The sequence below is a fragment of the Pseudophryne corroboree genome, chromosome 2 (genome assembly GCF_028390025.1).
Source record: "Pseudophryne corroboree isolate aPseCor3 chromosome 2, aPseCor3.hap2, whole genome shotgun sequence".
In the NCBI taxonomy this organism is placed as follows: Eukaryota; Metazoa; Chordata; class Amphibia; order Anura; family Myobatrachidae; genus Pseudophryne; species Pseudophryne corroboree.
The window spans coordinates 750,848,439-750,875,471 of NC_086445.1; the positions used below are offsets into that span (position 1 = coordinate 750,848,439).

The window sequence follows — 27,033 nt, forward strand, 5'->3', positions numbered from 1 at the left end:
AGCAAGAACAGTAGGAAGGAGGATTGGTTGTCTTGATTAAAGCTTGCTTTTCTGGTTATAGGGCGGCAATATCACCACTTACATCTATTTCTTGGTGGGACTGCACAAATAAGTTTGCGCAGAATAGAAAAATACAAATTGTCTGAAATGGTCATTACATTGACCACGATAAACTGGGGTATGTAATTTAGCACAGGGTTTTGCCCACATAAACCTTGCAGACCCCACGCCCAATTCTATATTATGTACTCACTTTCAATTAAACAGGTAAAACCCAGCGCTATGGGGTTTTTAAAAAAATGAGTGCGCAAATGACTAAGCGCAAATGACTAAGCCCAAAGACCTGCTGCCCGTAATCTCATCACATCCAGGCTAGCTCAACATGGTGTACAGTCTTCAAACTATAATTCTGTATTCATATTCCCTCTGTCCTCAAAAGTAATTGCTGACCAGCTGAAAGATTTCTCCAACCAAGAACTTGAATCTCTGTACCAAGACTGTAGACCCAGCTTCTGCAGAGATTACATGTGAAGCTGCAGCCAGGGGACATTGCCGGGATGTCTACAAACAATATTCAGAAACTGCACATGTAAGATTATGGATCTTCAAAAGTGTGGACCTTCCCCAAAGTATTCCTGTTAAAAGGCTGGAAATTGAAGGCCGGACAATTTAGAATTGGAAAGGCTATAGCTTGAGGGGATTTTAGTAGGCAAGAGCTCAAGTGAACCTGACTGCATATATTCTTGGAACTCAATGGGCGAAAATAGGATTTTAATTAACTACAGGTAAATCCTTTTCTCGTAGTCCGTAGATGATACTGGGGTCCATTTAGTGCCATGGGGTATAGACGGGTATACTAGGGAGCCATGGGCACTTTAACAATTTGATAGTGTGGGCTGGCTCCTCCCTCTATGCCCCTCTTACCAGACTCAGTCTAGAAAACTGTGCCTGAGGAGACGGACATACTTCGAGAGAAGGATAGATAAGGATAGTGGTGAGATTCCTAACCAGCACACACTACAAGAAGAAAGCCAAGCTAACCAAACTTGGAACAGGAACAGCAACGGCTGAACCAACATTACTTAACCAAGTAACAGTGCAGGAAGAACGAAGCACTGAGCGGGCGCCCAGTATCTTCTACGGACTATGAGAAAAGGATTTACCGGTAGGTAATTAAAATCCAATTTACGCTTACGTCCTAGAGGATACTGGGGTTCATTTAGTACCATAGGGATGTACCAAAGCTCTCAAACCGGGTGGGAGAGTGCTGAGGTTCCTGCAGAACTGATTGACCAAACTGAAGGTCCTCAGAGGCCAAAGTATCGAACTTGTAGAACTTTGCACACGTGTTCGAACCTGACCAAATAGCTGCTCGGCAGAGCTGTAATGCTGAGACACCCCGGGCAGCTGCCCAGGAAGAACCCAACGACCTAGCAGAGTGGGCCTGTACAGATTTTGGACATGGCAAACATGCAGTGGAATAAGCATGCCGGATAGTAAGTCTGATGCAGCGTGCAATAGTCTGCTTTGAAGCAGGACACCCAATCTTATTGGGAACATAAAGAACAAACAGTGAGTCAGTCTGTGACTAGCTGTTCTTTTCACATACACCTTCAAAGCCCTCACAACATCCAAAGACTTTGAAGCAGCAGAGGTGTCGTGACAACAGAGACCACAATAGGTCGGTTGATGTGAAACGCAGACACCACCTTAGAGAGAAATTGCTGATGAGTTCCGAGTTCAGCTCTGTACTCATGGAAAATAAAATAGGGACTTTTGGGAGACAAAGCCCCCAACTCCGAGACACGTCTTGCTGAAGCCAAGGCCAACAGTGTGACGGTCTTCCACGTAAGAAATTTTACGTCCACCTCCTGCAACAGCTCAAACCAGTCCGATTGGAGGAAATGCAGCACCACATCGAGATCCCAAGGTGCCGTGGGAGGCACAAAGGGAGGTTGGATGTGCAGAACGCCTTTCAAGAACGTCTGAACCTCAGGGAGAGAAGCCAATAGTTTCTGAAAGAAAATGGACAAGGTCGAAATCTGGACTTTTATGGAGCCCAGACATAAGCCAACATCCACTCCTGCTTGTAGAAAAAGGAAATGTCCTAGATGGAATTCCATCACGGAAAACATTCTGCTCTCACACTAAGACGTATTTTTTCCAAATACGATGGTAATGTTTAGACGTTACCCTTTCGTGGCTTGGATCATAGTCGGGATAACCTTGTTAGGGATCACTCTCCTGGTTTGAATCAGCCGTTCAACTTCCATGCCATCAAACGTAGCAGCGGTAAGTCTTGATAGATGAACGGGCCCTGTTGCAGAAGATCCTCGCAAAGCGGTATAGGCCACGGATCTTCGAGGAGCATCTCCAGAAGGTCCGCGTACCATGCCCTTCTTGGCCAGTCCGGAGCAATGAGAATTGCTTGAACCTTTTCACTTTTAATTCTCTTTAGAATTCTTGGGATCAGAGGAAGCGGAGGAAACATGTACACCATCTGATAGACCCATGGAGTCGCCAGGGCGTCTACCGCCACCGCCTGTGGGTCTCTCGACCTGGAACAACACCGCTTGAGCTTCTTGTTTAGATGGGAGGCCATTATGTCGATCTGTGGATATCCCCATCGACTTATCAAGCACCTGAACACTTCCGGGTGAAGTCCCCACTCCCCCGGGTGCAGGTCGTGTCTGCTGAGGAAGTCTGCTTCCCAGTTGTCTACGCCTGGAATGAAGACCGCTTACAATGCCACAGAGTTTCCCTCTGCCCAGAGGAGAATTCTTGACACCTCTGACATTGCTGCTCTGTTTTTCGTTCCGCCCTGTCAGTTTATGTACATCACATTGTCCAACTGGACCTGAATGGCCCAATCTTGAAGAAGATGCGAGGCCTGCAGAAGGGTGTTGTATATGGCTCTGAGTTCCAGAATGTTGACTGGTAGGACGACTTCCTGACATGACCATCTTCCCTGAAACTGCACCCCGAGTGACTGCTCCCCAACCTCTGAGGCTTGCATCTGTCAGCAGAATCCAGTTCTGAATTCCAGACCTTAAAACCCTTGATGAGGTGAGAAGTCTATAGCCACCACAGAAGGGAGATTCTGGCTTTTGGCGACAGACAGATCCTCTGGTGCATGTGAAGATGCGATCCGGACCATTTGTCCAACAGATCGAGCTGGAAGGGTCTTGCGTGAAACATTCCGTATTGAAGAGCCTCGTAAGAGGCCACCATTTTCCCCAGAAGGCGATGCACCGATATCAGAGTTGGCTTCAGGACACCCCGAACCATCAACTGGATTACTAATGCCTTTTCCAACGGAAGGAACACCTTCTGCGACTCCGTATCCAGTATAATTCCCAGGAATGGGAGCCTCCATGTTGGCTCTAGGTGAGATTTCGGAAGATTCAGAATCCACCCATGATCCTGGAGAAGTTTGGTAGAGAGAGCAATGCTGTCCAGCAACCTTTCCCTGGACGGTGCTTTTATCAGGAGATCGTTCAGGTACGGAATTATGTTTACTCCCTGCTTGTGGAGTAGAAACATCACCTCTGCCATCACCCTGATGAAAACCCTCGGTGCCGTGGAGAGGCCAAATGGCAGGGCCTGGAACTGGTAGCGACAGTCCTGCAGTGCAAACTGTAGATAAGCCTGATGAGGTGGCCAGATCGGATTGTAAAGGTACGCATCCTTGATATCCAGAGACACTAAAAATTCCCCCTCCTCCAGACCTGAGATCACCGCTCTCAGACTCCATCTTGAATTTGAAAACTCGCAAGTACAGTTTCAATGACTTGAGGTTCAAAATTGGTCTTTTACTACAAACAAGTTGGAATAGTACACCCTTGTTTAGCTGATGAGGTGGAACTGGAAATATGACGCGAGTCTGTACCAGCTTGTGGATGGCATGCTGTAAAGTTAAACTTGCCTCTTGTGGAACTGGCAAGCCTGATTTGAAGAATCTGTGAGGTGGGAGCTCTTGGAACTCCAGTCTGTAGCCATGGGAAACCAGATTTAGGACCCAGGGATCCGGGCACAAATTTGACTGAAGAATTGTAGGCGAGCTCGCACCCGACAGCCTACCAGGCATTGCGGTCCACCGTCATGCTGAAGTCTTTGAGGAAGCAGAGCCTGAGCTCTGGTACTGAGCACCAGCTGTTGCTGGTTTGCGTGGTCTACCTCTTGCGCCGCTGAAGGACGTAGAAGCACCACTGGATTTGCCCTTGAACTTGGCCGTCCGAAAGGACTGTAACTTAGAAGCTGAATAAGTCTTCTTAGTTGGGGGGGGGCTGCGGAAGAAGATACATAGACTTATCCGCAGTAGCTGTGGAGATCCATTTGTCCAATTCATCTCCAAACAATGCCTCTCCTATGAATGGTAGGCCTTCCACGCCTTTCCCGCGTCAGCAGTCCACTGGCGTAGCCACAAGCCTCTGCGTGCTGACACTGCCATAGCGGTGGTGCGTGCGTTAAGCATGCCTATTTCCTTTATGGCTTCCACCATAAAGTTTGCAGAGTCCTGTATAAGCTGCAGGAGTAAGACAACTTCCCCCCTAGATATGGAATCTAACCCCTCAATTAAGTTACCTGACCATTTTGCAATGGCTTTAGTGATCCACGCACATGCAATAGTAGTTCTTTGGGCCACCCCAGCAGCTGTGTACAATGATTTGAATGTAGTCTCAATTTTACGATCAGCCGTGTCTTTCAGGGAGGCTGCACCAGGAACAGGCAATACAATTTTTACGTGACAGCCTAGAGACTGATGCGTCCACTATCTGTGGATTTTCCCATTTTTTCCTATCCTCCAGAGAAAAAGGAAAAGATGAGAGCAAACATTTAGGGATCTGAAACTTATCAGGATTAACCCAGGGTTCTTCAAACAGGGTATTCAATTCCTTTGATGCAGGAAAAGTGACTGAGGACTTCTTTTTTACATTAAAATAAGATTCCGCATACTTTTCTGACACCTTATCAGGAATATGTAGAACATCTCTGATAGCCTCTATAAGAGCCTCTATTTCCTGTGACAGAGCTGCATCCCCCCCACCCCCTCTGAGTCCACCTCCCCCTCCTCCATGTCTGACCTGTCAGTATCAGAGTCAGACCGCGGGATATGGGGCAGAGATCGCTTTTGCAGACAAATGGGAGGAGACTGAGACGCTGTCTTGGGGACTGAGTCTCTGTTCATAAACTCATCCACAGTCTGTTTTAAATCTCATTCCCTTAAGAGAATTAACCCATTTCATTTATGCCACGCTAGTCTGTGAACTTTGAGTACCCAGTAGTGAGCCCCCTGGTGAAGAGGAACACTCTGCGGTACAAGACACACACTCTTTGCCTGACATAATGTAATGTGACAGCACACACACACACACAGGAAAGGTTAAGCACAATTAACCCACAAAGAGCCCTTCAGGAAAAAAGATGTTTGGAGCCAGCACCCACCGCACCCTTATCGTTAATGCCAAGCTTAGCCGGGTCGCAGACTAAATACCCTGATAGGGGACTTAGTACACTAGTAATCGCTTCCCTCCCCCCCCCCCCCCCCCTGCTATGACCCCCTGGTACCACTGAGGTAATTTGGAGTCACACTGGAGGAGCTGCGCGTCCCTGTCAGTCAGTGTCTCTGTCCACTGCAGAGGGAAAATGGCTCTGGTGAGCTACTGGATCCGCTCATAGTGAAGCCCCAACCCTTCAATGGCGCGCGGTCTTCCTGCTTTTTTATACTGGCTGAGGAATTTTGTGCTTAAAATGGGGGGAAAAAAAAAAACTGTTTTAAGGCTGCTGTGCCAGTATGGGTACAGTGTACAGAGTATGGGGACGCAGTTGTGTACTGTGTCTGGAGACGCATTCCGCCCCATTTAGAAGCCGTGTGTCTCCGTACCCTCATGCCGTCATAATATCCCGCACCCCGCTAGCCGGGACGCCGGCTCAGTTCTCACCACTCTTCATTCTTCTGGCTCTGTTAGGGGTGGTTGCGTGATGCGGGACTGTACGCTTACCGTGATGGGCTTGCTAATAGGTCCCTCAGGAGCTCAGTGTTATGTCAGTGGGGAACGGGACCATTAACCCTTCAAGAGGTTGAATAGACTGCTAAGTGTGTTATTGCAGCAGAGACCAAACTTACTAGACTGTAGATACAGATGTTTTAAGAGCTTAACACATGTTCTTAAAACATTCTAAAAGACTTTTTAAACATAGTCAAAAACTAAGATTTTACTTACCGATAAATCTATTTCTCGTAGTCCGTAGTGGATGCTGGGACTCCGTAAGGACCATGGGGAATAGCGGCTCCGCAGGAGACAGGGCACAAAATAAAAGCTTAAGGATCAGGTGGTGTGCACTGGCTCCTCCCCCTATGACCCTCCTCCAAGCCTCAGTTAGGATACTGTGCCCGGACGAGCGTACATAATAAGGAAGGATATTGAATCCCGGGTAAGACTCATACCAATCACACCGTACAACTCGTGATCTGAACCCAGTTAACAGTATGATAAACGCAAAGGAGCCTCTGAAAAGATGGCTCACAACAATAATAACCCGAATTTTTGTAACAATAACTATATACAAGTATTGCAGACAATCCGCACTAGGGATGGGCGCCCAGCATCCACTACGGACTACGAGAAATAGATTTATCGGTAAGTAAAATCTTATTTTCTCTGACGTCCTAGTGGATGCTGGGACTCCGTAAGGACCATGGGGATTATACCAAAGCTCCCAAACGGGCGGGAGAGTGCGGATGACTCTGCAGCACCGAATGAGAGAACTCCAGGTCCTCCTCAGCCAGGGTATCAAATTTGTAGAATTTAGCAAACGTGTTTGCCCCTGACCAAGTAGCTGCTCGGCAAAGTTGTAAAGCCGAGACCCCTCGGGCAGCCGCCCAAGATGAGCCCACTTTCCTTGTGGAATGGGCTTTTACCGATTTTGGTTGTGGCAATCCTGCCACAGAATGTGCAAGCTGAATTGTACTACAAATCCAACGAGCAATCGTCTGCTTTGAAGCAGGAGCACCCAGCTTGTTGGGTGCATACAGGATAAACAGCGAGTCAGATTTTCTGACTCCAGCCGTCCTGGAAACATATTTTCAAGGCCCTGACAACGTCAAGCAACTTAGAGTCCTCTAAGTCCCTGGTAGCCGCAGGTACCACAATAGGTTGGTTCATGTGAAATGCAGAAACCACCTTAGGTAGAAATTGAGGACGAGTCCTCAATTCCGCCCTGTCAGAATGAAAAATTAAGTAAGGGCTTTTATATGATAAAGCCGCCAATTCTGACACACGCCTGGCTGAAGCCAAGGCTAACAGCATCGACACCTTCCATGTGAGATATTTTAAGTCCACAGTGGAAAGTGGTTCAAACCAATGTGACTTTAGAAAACTCAACACAACATTGAGATCCCAAGGTGCCACTGGAGGCACAAAAGGAGGCTGTATGTGCAGCACCCCTTTTACAAAAGTCTGAACTTCAGGTACTGAAGCCAGTTCTTTCTGGAAGAAAATCGACAGGGCCGAAATTTGAACCTTAATGGACCCCAATTTTAGGCCCATAGACAGTCCTGTTTGCAGGAAATGAAGGAAACGACCCAGTTGAAATTCCTCTGTAGGGGCCTTCTTGGCCTCACACCACGCAACATATTTACGCCAAATGCGGTGATAATGTTTTGCGGTTACGTCCTTCCTGGCTTTGACCAGAGTAGGGATGACTTCTTCTGGAATGCCTTTTTCCTTCAGGATCCGGCGTTCAACCGCCATGCCGTCAAATGCAGCCGCGGTAAGTCTTGGAACAGACAAGGCCCCTGCAGTAGCAGGTCCTTTCTTAGAGGTAGAGGCCACGGTTCGTCCGTGAGCATCTCTTGAAGTTCCGGGTACCAAGTCCTTCTTGGCCAATCCGGAACCACGAGTATAGTTCTTACTCCTCTCCTTCTTATGATTCTCAGTACTTTTGGTATGAGAGGCAGAGGAGGGAACACATACACTGACTGGTACACCCACGGCGTTACCAGAGCGTCCACTGCTATTGCCTGAGGGTCCCTTGACCTGGCGCAATATCTGTCCAGTTTTTTGTTTAGACGTGACGCCATCATGTCCACCTTTGGTTTTTCCCAACGGTTTACAATCAGGTGGAAGACTTCTGGGTGAAGTCCCCACTCTCCCGGGTGAAGGTCGTGTCTGCTGAGGAAGTCTGCTTCCCAGTTGTCCACTCCCGGAATGAACACTGCTGACAGTGCTATCACATGATTTTCCGCCCAGCGAAGAATCCTTGCAGCTTCTGCCATTGCCCTCCTGCTTCTCGTGCCGCCCTGTCTGTTTACGTGGGCGACTGACGTGATGTTGTCCGATTGGATCAACACCGCCTGACCCTGAAGCAGAGGTTTTGCTTGACTTAGGGCATTGTAAATGGCCCTTAGTTCCAGAATGTTTATATGAAGAGATGTTTCCATGCTTGACCACAAGCCCTGGAAATTCCTTCCCTGTGTGACTGCTCCCCAGCCTCTCAGGCTGGCATCCGTGGTTACCAGGATCCAATCCTGAATGCCAAATCTGCGGCCCTCTAGTAGATGAGCACTCTGCAGCCACCACAGGAGAGACACCCTTGTCCTTGGCGACAGGGTTATCCGCTGATGCATCTGCAGATGCGATCCGGACCATTTGTCCAGTAGATCCCACTGAAACGTTCTTGCATGGAATCTTCCGAATGGAATCGCTTCGTAAGAAGCCACCATTTTTCCCAGGACCCTCGTGCACTGATGCACTGAGACCTGTCCTGGTTTTAGGAGGTTCCTGACTAGCTCGGATAACTCCCTGGCCTTCTCCTCCGGGAGAAACACCTTCTTCTGGACTGTGTCCAGAATCATTCCTAGGAACAGTAGACGTGTCGTTGGAATCAGCTGCGATTTTGGAATATTTAGAATCCACCCGTGCTGACGTAACACTACCTGAGATAGTGCTACTCCGACTTCTAACTGTTCCCTGGATCTTGCCCTTATCAGGAGATCGTCCAAGTAAGGGATAATTAAAATGCCTTTTCTTCGTAGAAGAATCATCATTTCGGCCATTACCTTGGTAAAGACCCGAGGTGCCGTGGACAATCCAAACGGCAGCGTCTGAAACTGATAATGACAGTTTTGTACTACAAACCTGAGGTACCCTTGGTGAGAAGGGTATATTGGGACGTGGAGATAAGCATCTTTGATGTCCAGAGACACCATATAGTCCCCTTCTTCCAGGTTCGCTATCACTGCTCTGAGTGACTCCATCTTGAATTTGAACCTTTTTATGTAAGTGTTCAAGGATTTCAGATTTAAAATTGGTCTCACCGAGCCGTCCGGCTTCGGTACCACAAACAGCGTGGAATAATACCCCTTTCCCTGTTGCAGGAGGGGTACCTTGATTATCACCTGCTGGGAATACAGCTTGTGAATGGCTTCCAAAACTGCCTCCCTGTCGGAGGGAGACTTTGGTAAAGCAGACTTCAGGAACCGATGAGGGGGAAACGCCTCGAATTCCAGTTTGTACCCCTGCGATACTACCTGTAGAATCCAGGGATCCACTTGCGAGTGAGCCTACTGCGCGTTGAAATTCTTGAGACGGGCCCCCACCATATCTGAGTCTGCTTGTAAAGCCCCAGCGTCATGCTGAAGACTTGGCAGAAGCAGGGGAGGGCTTCTGCTCCTGGGAAGCGGCTGCATGGTGCAGTCTTTTTCCTCTTCCTCTGCCCCGGGGCAGAAAGGAGTGGCCTTTTGCTCGCTTGTACTTATGGGAACGAAAGGACTGAGTTTGAAAAGACGGTGTCTTTTTCTGCTGATGTGGAGTGACCTGGGGTAAAAAGGTGGATTTTCCAGCCGTTGCCGTGGCCACCAGGTCCGATAGACCAGCCCCAAATAACTCCTCCCCTTTATACGGCAATACTTCCATGTGCCGTTTGGAATCCGCATCCCCTGACCACTGTCGCGTCCATAACGCTCTTCTGGCAGAGATGGACATAGCACTTACTCTTGATGCCAGGGTGCAAATATCCCTCTGTGCATCACGCATATATAGTAATGCATCCTTTAAATGTTCTATAGTTAACAAAATATTGTCCCTATCCAGGGTATCAATATTCTCGGTCAGGGAATCCGACCATGCGACTCCAGCACTGCACATCCAGGCTGAGGCGATTGCTGGTCGCAGTATAACACCAGTATGTGTGTATATACTTTTTAGGATATTTTCCAGCCTTCTATCAGCTGGTTCTTTGAGGGTAGCCGTATCTGGAGACGGTAACGCTACTTGTTTTGATAAACGTGTGAGCGCCTTATCTACCCTAGGGGGTGTTTCCCAACGCGCCCTAACCTCTGGCGGGAAAGGATATAATGCTAATAATTTTTTAGAAATTAGCTGTTTTTTATCGGGGGAAACCCACGCTTTTTCACACACCTCATTTATTTCCTCTGACTCAGGAAAAAATATTGGTAGTTTTTTCTCACCCCACATAATACCCTTCTTTGTGGTACTTGTAGTGTCAGAAAGGTTCAATGCCTCTTTCATTGCCGTGATCATGTAACGTGTGGCCCTACTGGACATTACGTTTGTCTCGTCACCGTCGACACTAGACTCAGTATCTGTGTCAGGGTCTGTGTCGACCCACTGAGGTAACGGGCGTTTTAGCGCCCCTGACGGTGTTTGAGACGCCTGGACAGGCACTAATTGATTTGCCGGCTGTCTCATGTCGTCAACAGTTTTTTGCAAATTGCTGACATTATCACTTAATTGTTTAAATACAATCATCCAGTCAGGTGTCGACTCCCTAGGGGGTGACATCACCAACACAGGCAACTGCTCCGCCTCCACATCATTTTCCTCCTCATACATGTCGACACACGCGTACCGACACACAGCACACACACCGGGAATGCTCTGATAGAGGACAGGACCCCACTTAGCCCTTTGGAGAGACAGAGGGAGAGTCTGCCAGCACACACCCAGCGCTATATATATATACAGGGATAACCTTATATAAGTGTTACTCCCTTATAGCTGCTGTTAATATATTTATTTGCTGCCAAACGTGCCCCCCCTTCTCTTTTTTACCCTGATTCTGAAGCAGGACTGCAGGGGAGAGTCAGGGAGCCGTCCTTCCAGCGGAGCTGTGAGGGAAAATGGCGCTTGTGTGCTGAGGAGATAGGCTCCGCCCCTTCACGACGTCCTTATCTCCCGCTTTTTTGTGTAAAATGGCAGGGGATTAAAATACATCCATATAGCCCAGGAGCTATATGTGATGTATTCTGTTTTGCCACCTAAGGTATTCTGTTATATTGCGTCTCAGGGCGCTCCCCCCCCAGCGCCCTGCACCCTCAGTGACCGGAGTGTGAAGTGTGCTGAGAGCAATGGCGCACAGCTGCGGTGCTGTGCGCTACCTTAGTCTGAAGACAGGATGTCTTCTGCCGCCGATTTCACCGGACCTCTTCGTCTCTTCTGGCTCTGTAAGGGGGATGGCGGCGCGGCTCCGGTGACCCATCCAGGCTGAACCTGTGATCGTCCCTCTGGAGCTAGTGTCCAGTAGCCTAAGAAACCCGATCCACTCTGCACTCAGGTGAGTCCGTTTCTTCTCCCCTTAGTCCCACGATGCAGTGAGCCTGTTGCCAGCAGGACTCACTGAAAATAAAGAAAAAACCTAACTAAACTTTTATTCTAAGCAGCTCAGGAGAGCCACCTAGATTGCACCCTTCTCGGCCGGGCACAAAAATCTAACTGAGGCTTGGAGGAGGGTCATAGGGGGAGGAGCCAGTGCACACCACCTGATCCTTAAGCTTTTATTTTGTGCCCTGTCTCCTGCGGAGCCGCTATTCCCCATGGTCCTTACGGAGTCCCAGCATCCACTAGGACGTCAGAGAAAGATATTATAAGGAAAGGACATTTAAACTTTCTGTCAAACATTTACCGGTACTTTACATTCGACTACAAAATTCAAAAAAGTTAATGCTCTGTACAATACAATGCTATTCTGTGTAATACTCATGAAGTATACAACTTGAAATGTGTTCATGACTGGGCTTTGAAAGCTCTGTTGAAGAGGACAAAGCACAGGGTTTTGACTATGCTCGAAATACATGTTTTGAAGCAGAGTATACAAGCCCTTTGGTTATCATATCACTTTTAGTTGCCAATAACTATATACAGAAGGAGAGTGATAAGAGGAATCACTGAGTATTTACCCGTTGATCCAGGTGACATAGCAGATGGTCCTGGAGAAGGGTTCATAGTGCTTGTTGGTTGAGGGAGCTGGTGACCCATTGAAATGTACCTACTTAGTATGTTGTCTAAATTGCTTGAGCCAGCATCTTCCAGCTAGGAGAGGAGAAACATGCATTGGTAAACGAGGAAAGGTTTCCTGCAAGATGCATACAATTTAGGTCAATGTACAAGAAAAAGGGAATCAAAGTTGAAAAAAATACTTTAACTAGCAGAATAAAATGTATTTTGCCATTTGTAAAATACGATTGACTTGGCCAAATAGTAAAAACAGGCACTAAAAAGGAATATTTTTTAAAGCATAAGAAAGTGTAGGATATAGTTGACTGCCTTTAAAGCATAACGGGGTATAGGGGAAAAAAAAAAAAAAGTGAGCGATACTAGTGAGACTACATATGTATGTGGAGTACAACCTGATGATAATGAAGTGCTTAAAGAACAAAAAAATAGATAATATTCTCTGCATATATAAGACATCATGAGAGGAAAGTACTTTTGTTAAGACCGGTTTTAGTATCAAGTAAATGAAAAACCATTTAGCAGCAGCATCTATAAAACTGGAAAGGCTCAATATAGGAGCAATTCAATTGTGGAGTTACATTATCTTATTGCAGTGTTAGAATTAAGCCTGCTACTTTCCAGAATAACAGATTTCAGTGGCTATGTGCAACATAGGGGGGAATTCAATTGCCCACGGAAATTTACTGCAGGCTAATTGATGCCCCGGGGATATTAAATTGTCCCCATCTCAGCAGTCATCAGGGATTTTTTTTCACATGCCTGAGGCAGGCAAAGAAATCCCCGATAACCAGCCCTATCTGCCTCTTTTTTTGACAAGCACACATCAGTCCGGGATCTTCTCCAGAACATGTGTTTTTGAATAAAACTAGAACATTTTTCGGCAGAAAAAAAGGGGATTAATTGAATTACCCAAAGTAAAACACTGGGCAAAAATCATGATCAACCCTCTTTTCTCCTAAAAAATTATCGGGGCCAACTGAATATCCCCCATATTATGATTATATACTGCAACTTTACCAAGCTATTCTGAACGGGTATCAGCAGAACCTACAAAGGCCATATCCCGAACAAGCCCCTAACTACCTACATAGACCAATACAATTCAACCCATGGCAAATTCTTTAAAAAAAAACAAAAACACACTTGGAATGACTGGAGGTGATGTATTCGTGACGCTTATTAAAATATAGGTCTCATTACAGCTTGTGCACCTGATTGTGACAGTAAGCATTCTTCCCGGTTATGCTATATTTGCAGGTTAACAGACTCTAAAGAAAAAATGTAAAAAAAATAGCTGATCTCCATGTAGAGACGTCAGACCAGTATACAAGGCCATCAGGACAGATCGCAGAGCATGTACAAGGAAAGTAGAGCATGTTCTACTTCCTCCTGTCAATATCCCATCTTTAGCTTTGTTAATAAGGGTGTGTACACAGCCTTATCATCCTTTCACAGAAATCAGTGAAAGCTTCTGTTTAATAAAATGCATGAGTGATTTGTCTCTAGGGAGATGAATATAAATAGCACTTGTGAACATATGATACAATTCCCTACAGGCCCTAGGAACTTAAACGCTTAGCCCCATTCTCACAAATAAATTGCTCTGGAGGGAGCGTTACCAAATAAAACATGAACTTTTTCCGGTCCATTTAATATTAATCACACTTAAGTTACCCTAAACTTACACATTCAAGACCATCCTTTTATACCTACATGGATAGAAGTACTAACTTTCTAATGCATTTCATGATTTCATAACCCTGTGGTAATTACAGGTATTGTCATCGGCTGATGTAACAGCCTTCATTAGATCTGATGTGAAACCATCCCAACAAATTGATGTAATTACATTTTAACCAAATACATGTCTAGGCAACAACATAGGTGTGTCAAATTAATTTCAGAGGGTGTAGCTACAATTATGTGCAAGTATTTGAAAAGTATGGCAGGGTCACAGTGGCACTTGACAGCTATTCTATTCAGCCTTTAAGAAGAAGAAAAAAAAAAAAAGGCTTCTCGCTTGTGAAAAACATACAAACCCCCTCGAAACTTCTTTAAAAAAAAAAAAAAAAACGCACATACAAACATTTGACAGCAAATTTAAAATAAGATTTTACTTACCGATAAATCTATTTCTCGTAGTCCGTAGTGGATGCTGGGGACTCCGTCAGGACCATGGGGATTAGCGGCTCCGCAGGAGACAGGGCACAAAAATAAAGCTTTAGGATCAGGTGGTGTGCACTGGCTCCTCCCCCTATGACCCTCCTCCAAGCCTCAGTTAGGATACTGTGCCCGGACGAGCGTACACAATAAGGAAGGATTTTGAATCCCGGGTAAGACTCATACCAGCCACACCAATCACACCGTACAACTTGTGATCTGAACCCAGTTAACAGTATGACAAACGTAGGAGCCTCTGAACAGACGGCTCACAACAATAACAACCCGATTTTTTTGTAACAATAACTATGTACAAGCATTGCAGACAATCCGCACTTGGGATGGGCGCCCAGCATCCACTACGGACTACGAGAAATAGATTTATCGGTAAGTAAAATCTTATTTTCTCTGACGTCCTAGTGGATGCTGGGGACTCCGTCAGGACCATGGGGATTATACCAAAGCTCCCAAACGGGCGGGAGAGTGCGGATGACTCTGCAGCACCGAATGAGAGCACTCCAGGTCCTCTTTAGCCAGGGTATCAAATTTGTAGAATTTTACAAACGTGTTCTCCCCCGACCACGTAGCTGCTCGGCAGAGTTGTAATGCCGAGACCCCTCGGGCAGCCGCCCAGGATGAGCCCACCTTCCTTGTGGAATGGGCCTTGACAGATTTAGGCTGTGGCAGGCCTGCCACAGAATGTGCAAGTTGAATTGTGCTACAAATCCAACGAGCAATCGTCTGCTTAGAAGCAGGAGCACCCAGCTTGTTGGGTGCATACAGTATAAACAGCGAGTCAGATTTTCTGACCCCAGCCGTCCTTGAAATATATATTTTCAATGCCCTGACAACGTCCAGCAACTTGGAATCCTCCAAATCGCTAGTAGCCGCAGGCACCACAATAGGCTGGTTCAGGTGAAACGCTGACACCACCTTAGGCAGAAAATGAGGACGCGTCCGCAGTTCTGCCCTGTCCGAATGGAAAATCAGATATGGGCTTTTATACGATAAAGCCGCCAATTCTGACACTCTCCTGGCTGAAGCCAGGGCCAGTAGCATGGTTACTTTCCATGTAAGATATTTCAAATCCACCGATTTGAGTGGCTCAAACCAATGGGATTTGAGAAAATCCAAAACTACATTAAGGTCCCACGGAGCCACTGGGGGCACAACCGGGGGCTGTATATGTAGTACTCCTTTAACAAAAGTCTGGACTTTAGGAACTGAAGCCAATTCTTTCTGGAAGAAAATCGACAGGGCCGAAATTTGAACCTTAATGGACCCCAATTTGAGGCCCATAGACAATCCTGTTTGCAGGAAATGTAGGAATCGACCCAATTGAAATTACTCCGTGGGGGCCTTCCTGGCCTCACACCACGCAACATATTTTCTCCAAATGCGGTGATAATGTTGTGCAGTCACCTCCTTCCTGGCTTTTACCAGTGTAGGAATGACCTCTTCCGGAATGCCTTTTTCCCTTAGAATTCGGCGTTCAACCGCCATGCCGTCAAACGCAGCCGCGGTAAGTCTTGGAATAGATACGGTCCCTGCTGAAGCAGGTCCCGTCTTAGAGGTAGAGGCCACGGATCTTCCGTGAGCATCTCCTGAAGTTCCGGGTACCAAGTTCTTCTTGGCCAATCCGGAGCCACGAGTATCGTTCTTACTCCCCTTTGCCGTATAATTCTCAGTACTTTTGGTATGAGAGGCAGAGGAGGAAACACATACACTGACTGGAACACCCACGGTGTTACCAGAGCGTCCACAGCTATTGCCTGAGGGTCTCTTGACCTGGCGCAATACCTGTCCAGTTTTTTGTTGAGGCGAGACGCCATCATGTCCACCTTTGGTTTTTCCCAACGGTTCACAATCATGTGGAAAACTTCTGGATGAAGTCCCCACTCTCCCGGGTGTAGATCGTGTCTGCTGAGGAAGTCTGCTTCCCAGTTGTCCACTCCCGGAATGAACACTGCTGACAGTGCTATCACATGATCTTCCGCCCAGCGAAGAATCCTTGCAGCTTCTGCCATTGCTCTCCAGCTTCTTGTGCCGCCCTGTCTGTTTACGTGGGCGACTGCCGTGATGTTGTCCGACTGGATCAACACCGGCTGACCCTGAAGCAGGGGTTTTGCCAGGCTTAGAGCATTGTAAATCGCTCTTAGCTCCAGTATATTTATATGAAGAGACATCTCCAGGCTTGACCATACTCCCTGGAAATTTCTTCCCTGTGTGACCGCTCCCCAGCCTCTCAGACTGGCATCCGTGGTCACCAGGACCCAGTCCTGTATGCCGAATCTGCGGCCCTCTAACAGATGAGCACTCTGCATCCACCACAGAAGAGACACCCTTGTCCATGGCGATAAGGTTATCCGCTGATGCATCTGCAGATGCGATCCGGACCATTTGTCCAGCAGATCCCACTGAAAAGTTCTTGCGTGGAATCTGCCGAATGGAATCGCTTCGTAAGAAGCCACCATCTTTCCCAGGACTCTTGTGCATTGATGCACAGACACTTTTCCTGGTTTTTGGAGGTTCCTGACAAGTTCGGATAACTCCCTGGCTTTCTCCTCCGGAAGAAACACCTTTTTCTGAACCGTGTCCAGAATCATTCCCAGGAACAGCAGACGTGTCGTCGGGGTCAATTGAGATTTTGGAAAATTCAGAATCCACCCGTGCTGTTGCAGCACTACTTGGGTTAGTGCTACTACGTCCCCCAGCTGTTCCCTGGACCTTGCCCTTATCAGGAGATCGTCCAAGGGATAATTAATACGCCTTTTCTTCGCAGAAGAAACATCATTTCGGCCATTACCTTGGTAAAGACCCGAGGTGCCGTGGACAATCCAAACGGCAGAGTCTGAAACTGATAATGACAGTTTTGCACCACGAACCTGAGGTACCCTTGAGGTGAAGGGCAAATTGGGACATGCAGGTAAGCATCCTTGATGTCCAGGGACACCATAAAGTCCCCTTCTTCCAGATTCGCTATCACTGCTCTGAGTGACTCCATCTTGAACTTGAATTTTTGTATGTACAGGTTCAAAGATTTCAGATTTAGAATAGGTCTTACCGAGCCGTCCGGCTTCGGTACCACAAATAGTGTGGAATAATACCCCTTTCCCTGTTGTAGGAGGGGTACCTTGACTATCACCTGCTGAGAATACAGCTTGTGAATGGCTTCCAATACCGTCGCCCTGTCTGAGGGAGACGTTGGCAGAGCAGACTTTAGGAACCGGCGAGGGGGAGACTTCTCGAATTCCAACCTGTAACCCTGAGATACTATCTGCAGGATCCAGGGGTCCACCTGTGAGTGAGCCCACTGTGCGCTGAAATTCTTGAGTCGACCCCCCACCACCCCTGAGTCCGCTTGTAAAGCCCCAACGTCATGCTGAGGGCTTTGCAGAAGCCGGGGGGGGGCTTCTGCTCCTGGGAAGAAGCTGCTTGGTGCACTCTCTTACCCTTTCCTTTGCCTCGGGGCAAATATGACTGTCCTTTCGCCCGCTTGTTCCTATAGGAACGAAAGGACTGCGGCTGAAAAGACGGTGTCTTTTTCTGTTGGGAGGGGACCTGAGGTAAAAAGGTGGATTTCCCGGCTGTTGCCGTGGCCACCAAATCCGATAGACCGACCCCAAATAATTCCTCCCCCTTATACGGCAATACTTCCATATGCCGTTTGGAATCCGCATCACCTGACCATTGTCGCGTCCATAAACTTCTTCTGGCAGATATGGACATCGCACTTACTCTCGATGCCAGAGTGCAAATATCCCTCTGAGCATCTCGCATATAAAGAAAAGCATCCTTTAATTGCTCTAAAGTCAATAAAATACTGTCCCTATCTAGGGTATCAATATTTTCAGTCAGGGAATCCGACCAAACCACCCCAGCACTGCACATCCATGCAGAGGCGATGGCTGGTCGCAGTATAACACCAGTATGAGTGTATATACTTTTCAGGGTAGTTTCCAGCCTCCTATCCGCTGGATCCTTGAGGGCGGCAGTTTCAGGAGACGGTAACGCCAATTGTTTTGATAAGCGTGTGAGCGCCTTATCCACCCTAGGGGGTGTTTCCCAGCGCGCCCTAACCTCTGGCGGGAAAGGATATAATGCCAATAACTTCTTTGAAATTAGCAGTTTTCTATCGGGGTTAACCCACGCTTCATCACACACTTCATTCAATTCGTCTGATTCAGGAAAAACTACAGGTAGTTTTTTCAGACCCCACATAATACCCCTTTTTGTGGTACATGCAGTATCAGAGATATGCAAAGCCTCCTTCATTGCCGTGATCATATAACGTGTGGCCCTACTGGAAAATACGTTTGTTTCTTCACCGTCGACAATAGATTCGGTGTCCGTGTCTGGGTCTGTGTCGACCGACTGAGGTAAAGGGCGTTTTACAGCCCCTGACGGTGTCTGAGACGCCTGTACAGGTACTAACTGGTTTGCCGGCCGTCTCATGTCGTCAACTGATTTTTGTAATGTGCTGACATTATCACGTAATTCCATAAACAAAGCCATCCATTCCGGTGTCGACTCCCTAGGGGGTGACATCACCATTACCGGCAATTGCTCCACCTCCACACCAACATCGTCCTCATACATGTCGACACACACGTACCGACACACAGCAGACACACAGGGAATGCTCTTATCGAAGACAGGACCCCACTAGCCCTTTGGGGAGACAGAGGGAGAGTTTGCCAGCACACACCCAAGCGCTATAAATATATAGGAACAACCCTATAGAAGTGTTGTCTCCCTTATAGCAGCTTAATATATATCAAAAAACGCCAAAAAAGTGCCCCCCCTCTCTGTTTTACCCTGTTTCTGTAGTGCAGTGCAGGGGAGAGTCCTGGGAGCCTTCCTCGCAGCGGAGCTGAGCAGGAAAATGGCGCTGTGTGCTGAGGAGATAGGCCCCGCCCCCTATTTCGGCGGGCTCTTCTCCGGAGTTTGTGAGACCTGGCAGGGGTTAAATACATCCATATAGCCCCAGGCGCTATATGTGATGTATTTTTTAGCCAGAACAAGGTATTCTCATTGCTGCCCAGGGCGCCCCCTGCAGCGCCCTGCACCCTCCGTGACCATTGGTGTGAAGTGTGTGACAACAATGGCGCACAGCTGCAGTGCTGTGCGCTACCTCATGAAGACTGAAAAGTCTTCTGCCGCCGGTTTCTGGACCTCTTCACTTTTCGGCATCTGCAAGGGGGTCGGCGGTGCGGCTCCGGGACCGGACTCCATGGCTGGGCCTGTGTTCGATCCCTCTGGAGCTAATGGTGTCCAGTAGCCTAAGAAGCCAATCCATCCTGCACGCAGGTGAGTTCACTTCTTCTCCCCTAAGTCCCTCGTTGCAGTGAGCCTGTTGCCAGCAGGACTCACTGTAAAATAAAAAACCTAAAAACTTTTTCTAAGCAGCTCTTTAGGAGAGCCACCTAGATTGCACCCTGCTCGGACGGGCACAAAAACCTAACTGAGGCTTGGAGGAGGGTCATAGGGGGAGTAGCCAGTGCACACCACCTGATCCTAAAGCTTTATTTTTGTGCCCTGTCTCCTGCGGAGCCGCTAATCCCCATGGTCCTGACGGAGTCCCCAGCATCCACTAGGACGTCAGAGAAAAATAGGTTTATGACGCACTATACAATAAACTAATAATTTTGATAATACCTTACAACCGTGGAAATGCATTCCATTCCAGGAAAGTAAAAGGATGGGTGTACACCTATGCGATTACTTGACTGATTAAGTTAAAAGCTGCCAATCAACAGAGTAGTGTGCACCCAGGCTTGACCCACTGTGACCCTGTACACACTGAGCTAGAAATAGCTCAGTATGTACAGTCTTCTATGGGAATCGGGGGGTCAGCATGTAAAGTATTAACCAGGAAAGAAGACGCGACCTCACAATCCGACAGTTGCAGGGGGTTTTCTACAATCTCCCAGTGCTCAACATGCCAACAAACAGGATCCCGGCAGCAGATAACTTAAAGTATTGTAGCCCTAGCCCACCCCACACGCAGCCTAGCCCAAACACAAAAACTTACCGTAGGGATCTGTCGGGATTCTGAGAGTCAGGATTCTTCAGCGGGGATTCTGACAGTCTACAACAGGCATGTCCAAACTGTGGCCCTCCAGCTGTTGAGAAACTACACATCCAAGCATGCCCTGACACAGCTTTAGTATTCTCTGACAGCAAAACTGTGTCAGGGCATGCTGGAATATGTAGTTTCACAACAGCTGGAGAGCCATAGTTTGGACATGCCTGGTCTACATGCTACTGGCTAGATCATGTTGCAGGAGTGTTTATCAGCAAATGCTCCTGCATACACACCTACACAATCAGTGTGGTGATCAGCATATATCGGGTGATCAGGCCATTGATCGTATAGGATGTGTACCCAACTTAAGGAATTATCCCAAAATGTTCACTTTTCAACATGACAGTAACTCAAACCTGGCACTGTAAATGCATCTGCTCACGTGAACTCTAAACACCCACAGACACAAATCTGTTTTCAAATAGCAATAAACTGTAACATTAAACATTCACAGAGCACACCGCTTAGAGCAATTGTACACAATAGCTGAGAATTTCCTGTTTCAGGGACACATTATTTCTCTTCAGACTTAGTGCCTGAAATATATACTAGTAAATCAACAAGCGGTTTTGATGTTGTAATGTGAATCTGCAGTATGCAGAAATAGTTTGAGTATTAGGATGCTACACATTCATCAAGAAAGGATGCAGGGGGAAAAAACAAAAATGTTGAAATCATGGAGGCTTTAATTCTGATGCACAAACCTGGATGGGTGGGATGTCTGGCAGAGAGGGAAGGTTTTCTGGGTTTGTTACAGATGGAATTAACTCTATAGAAGAAACAGATGGGCTTGTTGGGCCACGGTTTGCATTTGCCATGGATGCTGTGGTAGGACTAGTTGGATTGATTGTATTATTATGGATTGAGACGACTGGAAATGGACCAGCATGCCCAGGGTTTGAATGGTGCTGAAGGAAAGAGAAAAACACATTAGCGTATGCTGTGCAGACAAGCAATATAAAAGATCACCAGCACTGCTTTAACTATTATTTAGAAGAAAAAAACATTTTTTTGTCCATAACAAATGGATAAGTCAAACAATAAAGTTAAAAAATTGCAAAAAACCCACAAAAAAAACAAAAAACAGAACAATTTTGCAAGAGCAACATTTGGGGAAAATTGGATACCCCACGGTGTATGCAAAAATCCACCTGGAGGGAATCAGTATAAAATTCCTACAATCAAAATCCCGACAATTGACACTGTCAAAATAACGACAAGGTTAAAATCCTGTCGGTATTTTAACCTTGTCGGGATTTTGACCTTGTTGGTCAATGGTTGTCGGGATTTTGACTGTAGGTACATAGACCACATCCCACCTGGAGAAAGAGCTGTTATTTGCTATTATCTGTTCACAACAAGGGGCAGTTGCACGATGGCTGCCATTTCACCCCATATAAACACCGGACATTAAAAAAAAAAAAAAAAATCTGGTCAGTATGTATTCGGTATCTATTGCACTGACAGCAGTTTGGCATTCTGGCTTGTGTAACAAAAGGCAGAGTTTCATTGTAATTTGATGGCCAGCTGTGCCTATGTGAATGTGGTTAACAGCAAAATATTCCATGCAAAGTGCCAAGTACTGATAAATAAGAAACACTGTGTGAACATGCTTCCATCAGGGGTGTACACTGACTTTCACACACGACACTGCAGGTACCGGCGGGGACAGCGGACAACATCGCGGAATCACGGAAGCAGGCGCAGCACCAGTGACCTCCATACAGCAATCACCAGATGGTGCCAACAGAAGGGTTAGTTAATGCACATGGTAGGCACGGGACACCAGCCACCCAGACAACCCCTGACTACGATATATACTTGCTACAAACGCTGGATCAGCATTGTTGACTTTTGAACGTTATCCTGAGACAACTCCTAATGGAATTATAACATTAAAAACAATTTTTTTCCATAGTTCATTTTTTACTTTGTTTTTCATTTCTTTCATCCACAAATTTAAACGGTTATCCATCTGAGCAGTGTGACTCGACAAATAAAGTAAACTGTACAGCGTTGACATTTTCTCACTACACACAGGCAAGGCGAGCGCAAACAACCCTCCCCCCTCCAATTTGCAATAATAAACACTATGGCTGGCATCCAATTAGCTGCAGTAATTTACCGCAGCTAATTACTTCGTCCGGGAATATCCAATTAGCCTTGATACATGGCACTTATCGGGGGATTATGCTTCAGGCAGCTGTCGAAGACAGGATAAAGCATGGGATCGGGAAGTTATCGCAAATGCCATATATTATCGCACGATTGCGGGTCCTTTTTCAGATGATAAAAACGGCCTATAATTGAATAGCACAATAATGACCATCAGGCAGTTTTTATCTGCCGAAAAAGGATTTTCATTAATAGGATACTGGCCTTAATCGTACCCACGATCAGGAGCGTTTTGAGTGTTCATCAGCTAAAAATGCTCAAAGAGATCAGTCCAATAATTGTAAAATAATTGAATAGTGTGTACCTAGCATATATTCAGTTTTTGCATGAATGAAATTATCAATTGGTAAATTGTTATTTAATACTATTATGCAGAGCTCAATGCGTTTTACAAATCACTACGTAATGTTTACCACACAAACAGAATACCCATACATCAGAGTTTACGGAAATCAGGAAAGAATTTTGTATTAGAATTTTTTAATGATTTGATACATACACAGGCTTATATGGAATGGACATGATCTGCTTATCCAAAGTAAGCCCACATCGCTATGAATACTCATACAGCAAATGTGTATACAACCAAGTAGGTTTAAGCCCACATTGTCATGAATAACAGAAAGACAGAAAGAAAACACTTAGCAAATATCGTAAGGATGACAATGAAAGTCTGAGGCCCATAGTTTTTCTCTGAGAAGTTGACTGTCACAAATAATATTTACCTGTCTTTGGAGATGAGGTTGCATCATTGAGTACTGAGGCCCATTGTGACGAGGTACACCTGGCATTCGACTGGCATTCTGAGCAGCATTCTGTGCCATTCTCATCTGATGCGCTTGGAAAGGTACGCAGTTCATATTATTTCTCTGCATGCTCTGCATGCTGATTAACCTTGGAGGCTGCAAAGGGTTTGGAGCGCTGGTTAGTACTTTCACAAAGTTACAGTACTGAAAGTCTGGCTACTCAAAACCATGAAATGACAAAGTGCCATTGTAAAACAAATTTATCATACAATACATACTGACCAAATGTAAAGAAGATTCCCTTTTACCAAAATTCATGCAATGTACTTGACATTCTGTATAATCTTTCCAGAAATATTCTGAGAGACTTTTATAACTTATAAGACCTTCAGGCAATGTTGTCTCTTTCCCAGTTAAAATTCAGACTGAAAAGGTTATACAATTAAACACTACTAGCTGATGTGCCTGGTTTAAACCGGTCAAAGGTTTCCTTGGCAGAACATCTTACCGCTTTTCAATCTCATGGGAGCCTAGTTTAAAAAATCCTTGTTTAGTGGATTGCTGCAAATAATGGTCAGTTTCCAGACCACCCAGCAAATCACATGTTCCGGGTCACCCAGCAGGTGCACAGGGAGAGATCACCGTCACATTTTCCAGAGCACAATGGTGATGCATTGTAAAAGGCAGGCAGACTTTCACAAAACTCCGAACTGTAGCAACCAATTACAATGGCAATATTTTTCTGCAAATCTACGGACCAAAACCTTTCATTTGGTATATGTCAGACAACGGCACCATAGAAATAGGTCACTCAAAAGTCTATAGAATTTAAAGAACAGCTCTCCGGGAATGCCTTAATCATTTTATCTGAATAGTCAGAAGAGACTACAAAACTAAAGGGGGGGTACTCACGGAGAGATCCATGCTTAAAATCTAAGCAATCTGACTAGATTGCTTAGATTTTAAGGACCGATCACTCGTGTGTACCCCCCTCAGCGATAGCGATGCACAGCCCCGCACATCGCTATCGCCGGTGGTAGACTGGCCTGCATGCAGGCAAATCTAGCATTTCGCACATTTCACCCCGCTGGGTGAAATGAGCGGCCCCCCGTCCTCCCCTGCATCGCTCAGCACACATCTCTCCCGTCTATATGGGCCTTAAGTCACTACTTCTCTAAATCCTTATCATTAACAAGGGTTATTCAGACAACTGAATGCTAGTTCTACTTATCGTGGGGTCAATTCAATTAACTAGGTATGCAAGCAAGCCTAGTTCCCACTGCATTAGCATAGCAACACAGGCAACGGAGCTGAACTCACCATTCAATCTGGCTGATTTTGTATGCAGCCCTATGGAGGGAATGCGGTGGAGACACGCAAGTGGTAACTGCAACCAGAGTTGGACTGGACCACAGGGGTACAGGGCCCCACCCCCTCATCTGGGGATTAGGTTTCAGACTTTGCATTTGAATTATACATTATACATATGTTACATTATACTGCACAGGGCTAAGGTGTACTTTCTGCAGTGCATTACTGTTATTAATCTGGTACATTATCAAGTATGTGCTAGCAGTATTTACTATATATATTTATCAAGGCGCCAAGACCATGGTTAGCCAAGCCTTTTTGGTGGCTGACAACGTCACTACACATGGGCCCCTACCACTGTATTTCCCCAGTGGCCCTTCATGCCCCAGTCAGACACTGGACTGTATTCTCAAAAATTTAGATCGCTCATTTATTTTTAGACGTACTTTACATAAGTTTTTATTAAATTATTATTATTATGAAACTATGGTATTGGAAAGCAAAACAGAACCTTCCCCCATTAGCTAAAACATTTCTTGCAAAACACTGTAAAGCAGTGGTTCTCAAGTACCACCAACAGTTCATGTTTTGCAGGTCACCTAGCAGTTGAACAGGTGTATTCATTACTCACTGACATTATAAAAGACCTACAGGTGGAGCAAATTATTTCACTTGCAATCCTGTGAGGAGACCTGGAAAACATGAACTGTTGGGGGTTCTTGGGGACCGAGGTTAAGAACCAATGCTGTAAAAAATACAAAATCACATTGGCAAAATACCAAGCACATTTCTAAATTGGCTCACAAGAGCATATGGAGACAAACTATAAGGCAGGCATGTCCAAACTGCGGCCCTCCAGCTGTTGAGAAAATACACATCCCAGCATGCCCTGACACAGCTTTGGCATTCTCTGACAGCAAAACTGTGTCACGGCACGCTGGGATGTGTATTTTCTCAACAGCTGGAGGGCTGCAGTTTGGACATGCCTGCTATAAGAGAAGCATAATGATTTTACCACAGTGGGCCAGCACTGAGGGCTCCCACTTTACTCACACTAAAGAAAATAACCAGTCAAATAAATTGCTTTACAGATTAAATTCTGTTGAGCAAAATTGCCTAATTTAGTGGTTTATCGACAATAATGTTCTAGTCTCTAGTCAATGGATAGAGGACAGAATAACCATACACTAGTCCTCTTTCTAGGAAAAGGTCACTTGAAAATGGAATACAGTAGATTCTTACTGAGCTTGGTAATCTGCAGACAGACCTAGCAGAGTCACTTACATTGCATGAACAAAGGACTGTAGCTTGCACTTTGATGTGCTATGAATGAAACAAATATTAAACTCTTTAAATCAAATCAATTAATCTACATCAACTAACATGTGACAAGAAGACCTCACTAATAAATATCGAATTGGTATTGTAAATTTGACAATGTAGAATTTACAGGATAACCTGTAATATTTCTTTTCATGCACATTTCTATTAAACTGCAACAATTAGAACAATTGGTTCTGGCATATAAACAAAAGAATGTAAACACAGTATGTGTTTATATAACTCTCCTCGCTTGCATAAATCAGTCACTACCCCAGGTCACTTACACCTAATGTGACCTAACTCACTCACCTGCATCATATATTTCTAAATTTCACACTAATCTTTCCAACCCCGTCACTTACTCACTTTTCTACCCCCACTGTGCATCGGACACTTCATGATCCACTCCTTACAGCAAGCAATGTAGGAATAGACATCCCCTGTTACGGTGATCCTATGCAGCAACTACCTCCTTTCAGTAAAAGCTAAATCATCAATGGTATACTCTTGAAGATTAATCTATTGTACAACTTGACACAAGGTCACTGCTGAAACCCAAATCCAATAATAACAGACTTTATATATTTCTGTACTTTGTGACTTATTATTATCCTTTATTTATATGGCGCCACAAGACTAAGCTCTCACGAGTAGGGCCCTCTTCCCTCCTGTGCTTATTCTTTCTTATGGTGCCCATACACTTGTGAGATAAATCGGTGCTATCCTTCGATTTCGACCTCATCTGTGAGAGAAATCGAAGGATTGTATGCACATTTTAGGTACCTTGAGAAGCGATGCGCGGGCACGCCGCTCGAATATCGTGTCTCACGATATTATGTGCTGCACTTAATATCTCTCGCATCACAGAGCAATCGCATGTGGTTTTAAAACCACATGAGATATCGCACTGCGATGTGTGATGGACACCCACCAGGAGCGGCCAGAGGCCGCTCCCACTTGGCAGTGACGTGCT

At 45.9% G+C, this 27,033-nt stretch overlaps 1 protein-coding gene across 2 annotated transcripts in view; it reads right to left on the minus strand.

The window, feature by feature from the left end:
* Positions 1-27,033, minus strand: part of TRIM33 (tripartite motif containing 33) — a 347,475-nt gene that overhangs the window by 44,665 nt on the left and 275,777 nt on the right. Inside the window, exons 10-13 of one of the 2 annotated variants that reach the window (XM_063955426.1) lie at positions 26,022-26,060; positions 23,406-23,582; positions 21,210-21,413; positions 12,200-12,332 (exon numbers count right to left, since the gene is read on the minus strand). In XM_063955426.1, coding sequence (XP_063811496.1) covers positions 12,200-12,332; positions 21,210-21,413; positions 23,406-23,582; positions 26,022-26,060 — 553 coding nt within the window. The remainder of the gene's footprint in view (positions 1-12,199; positions 12,333-21,209; positions 21,414-23,405; positions 23,583-26,021; positions 26,061-27,033) is intronic. The other variant, XM_063955427.1, reaches the window with a different exon arrangement.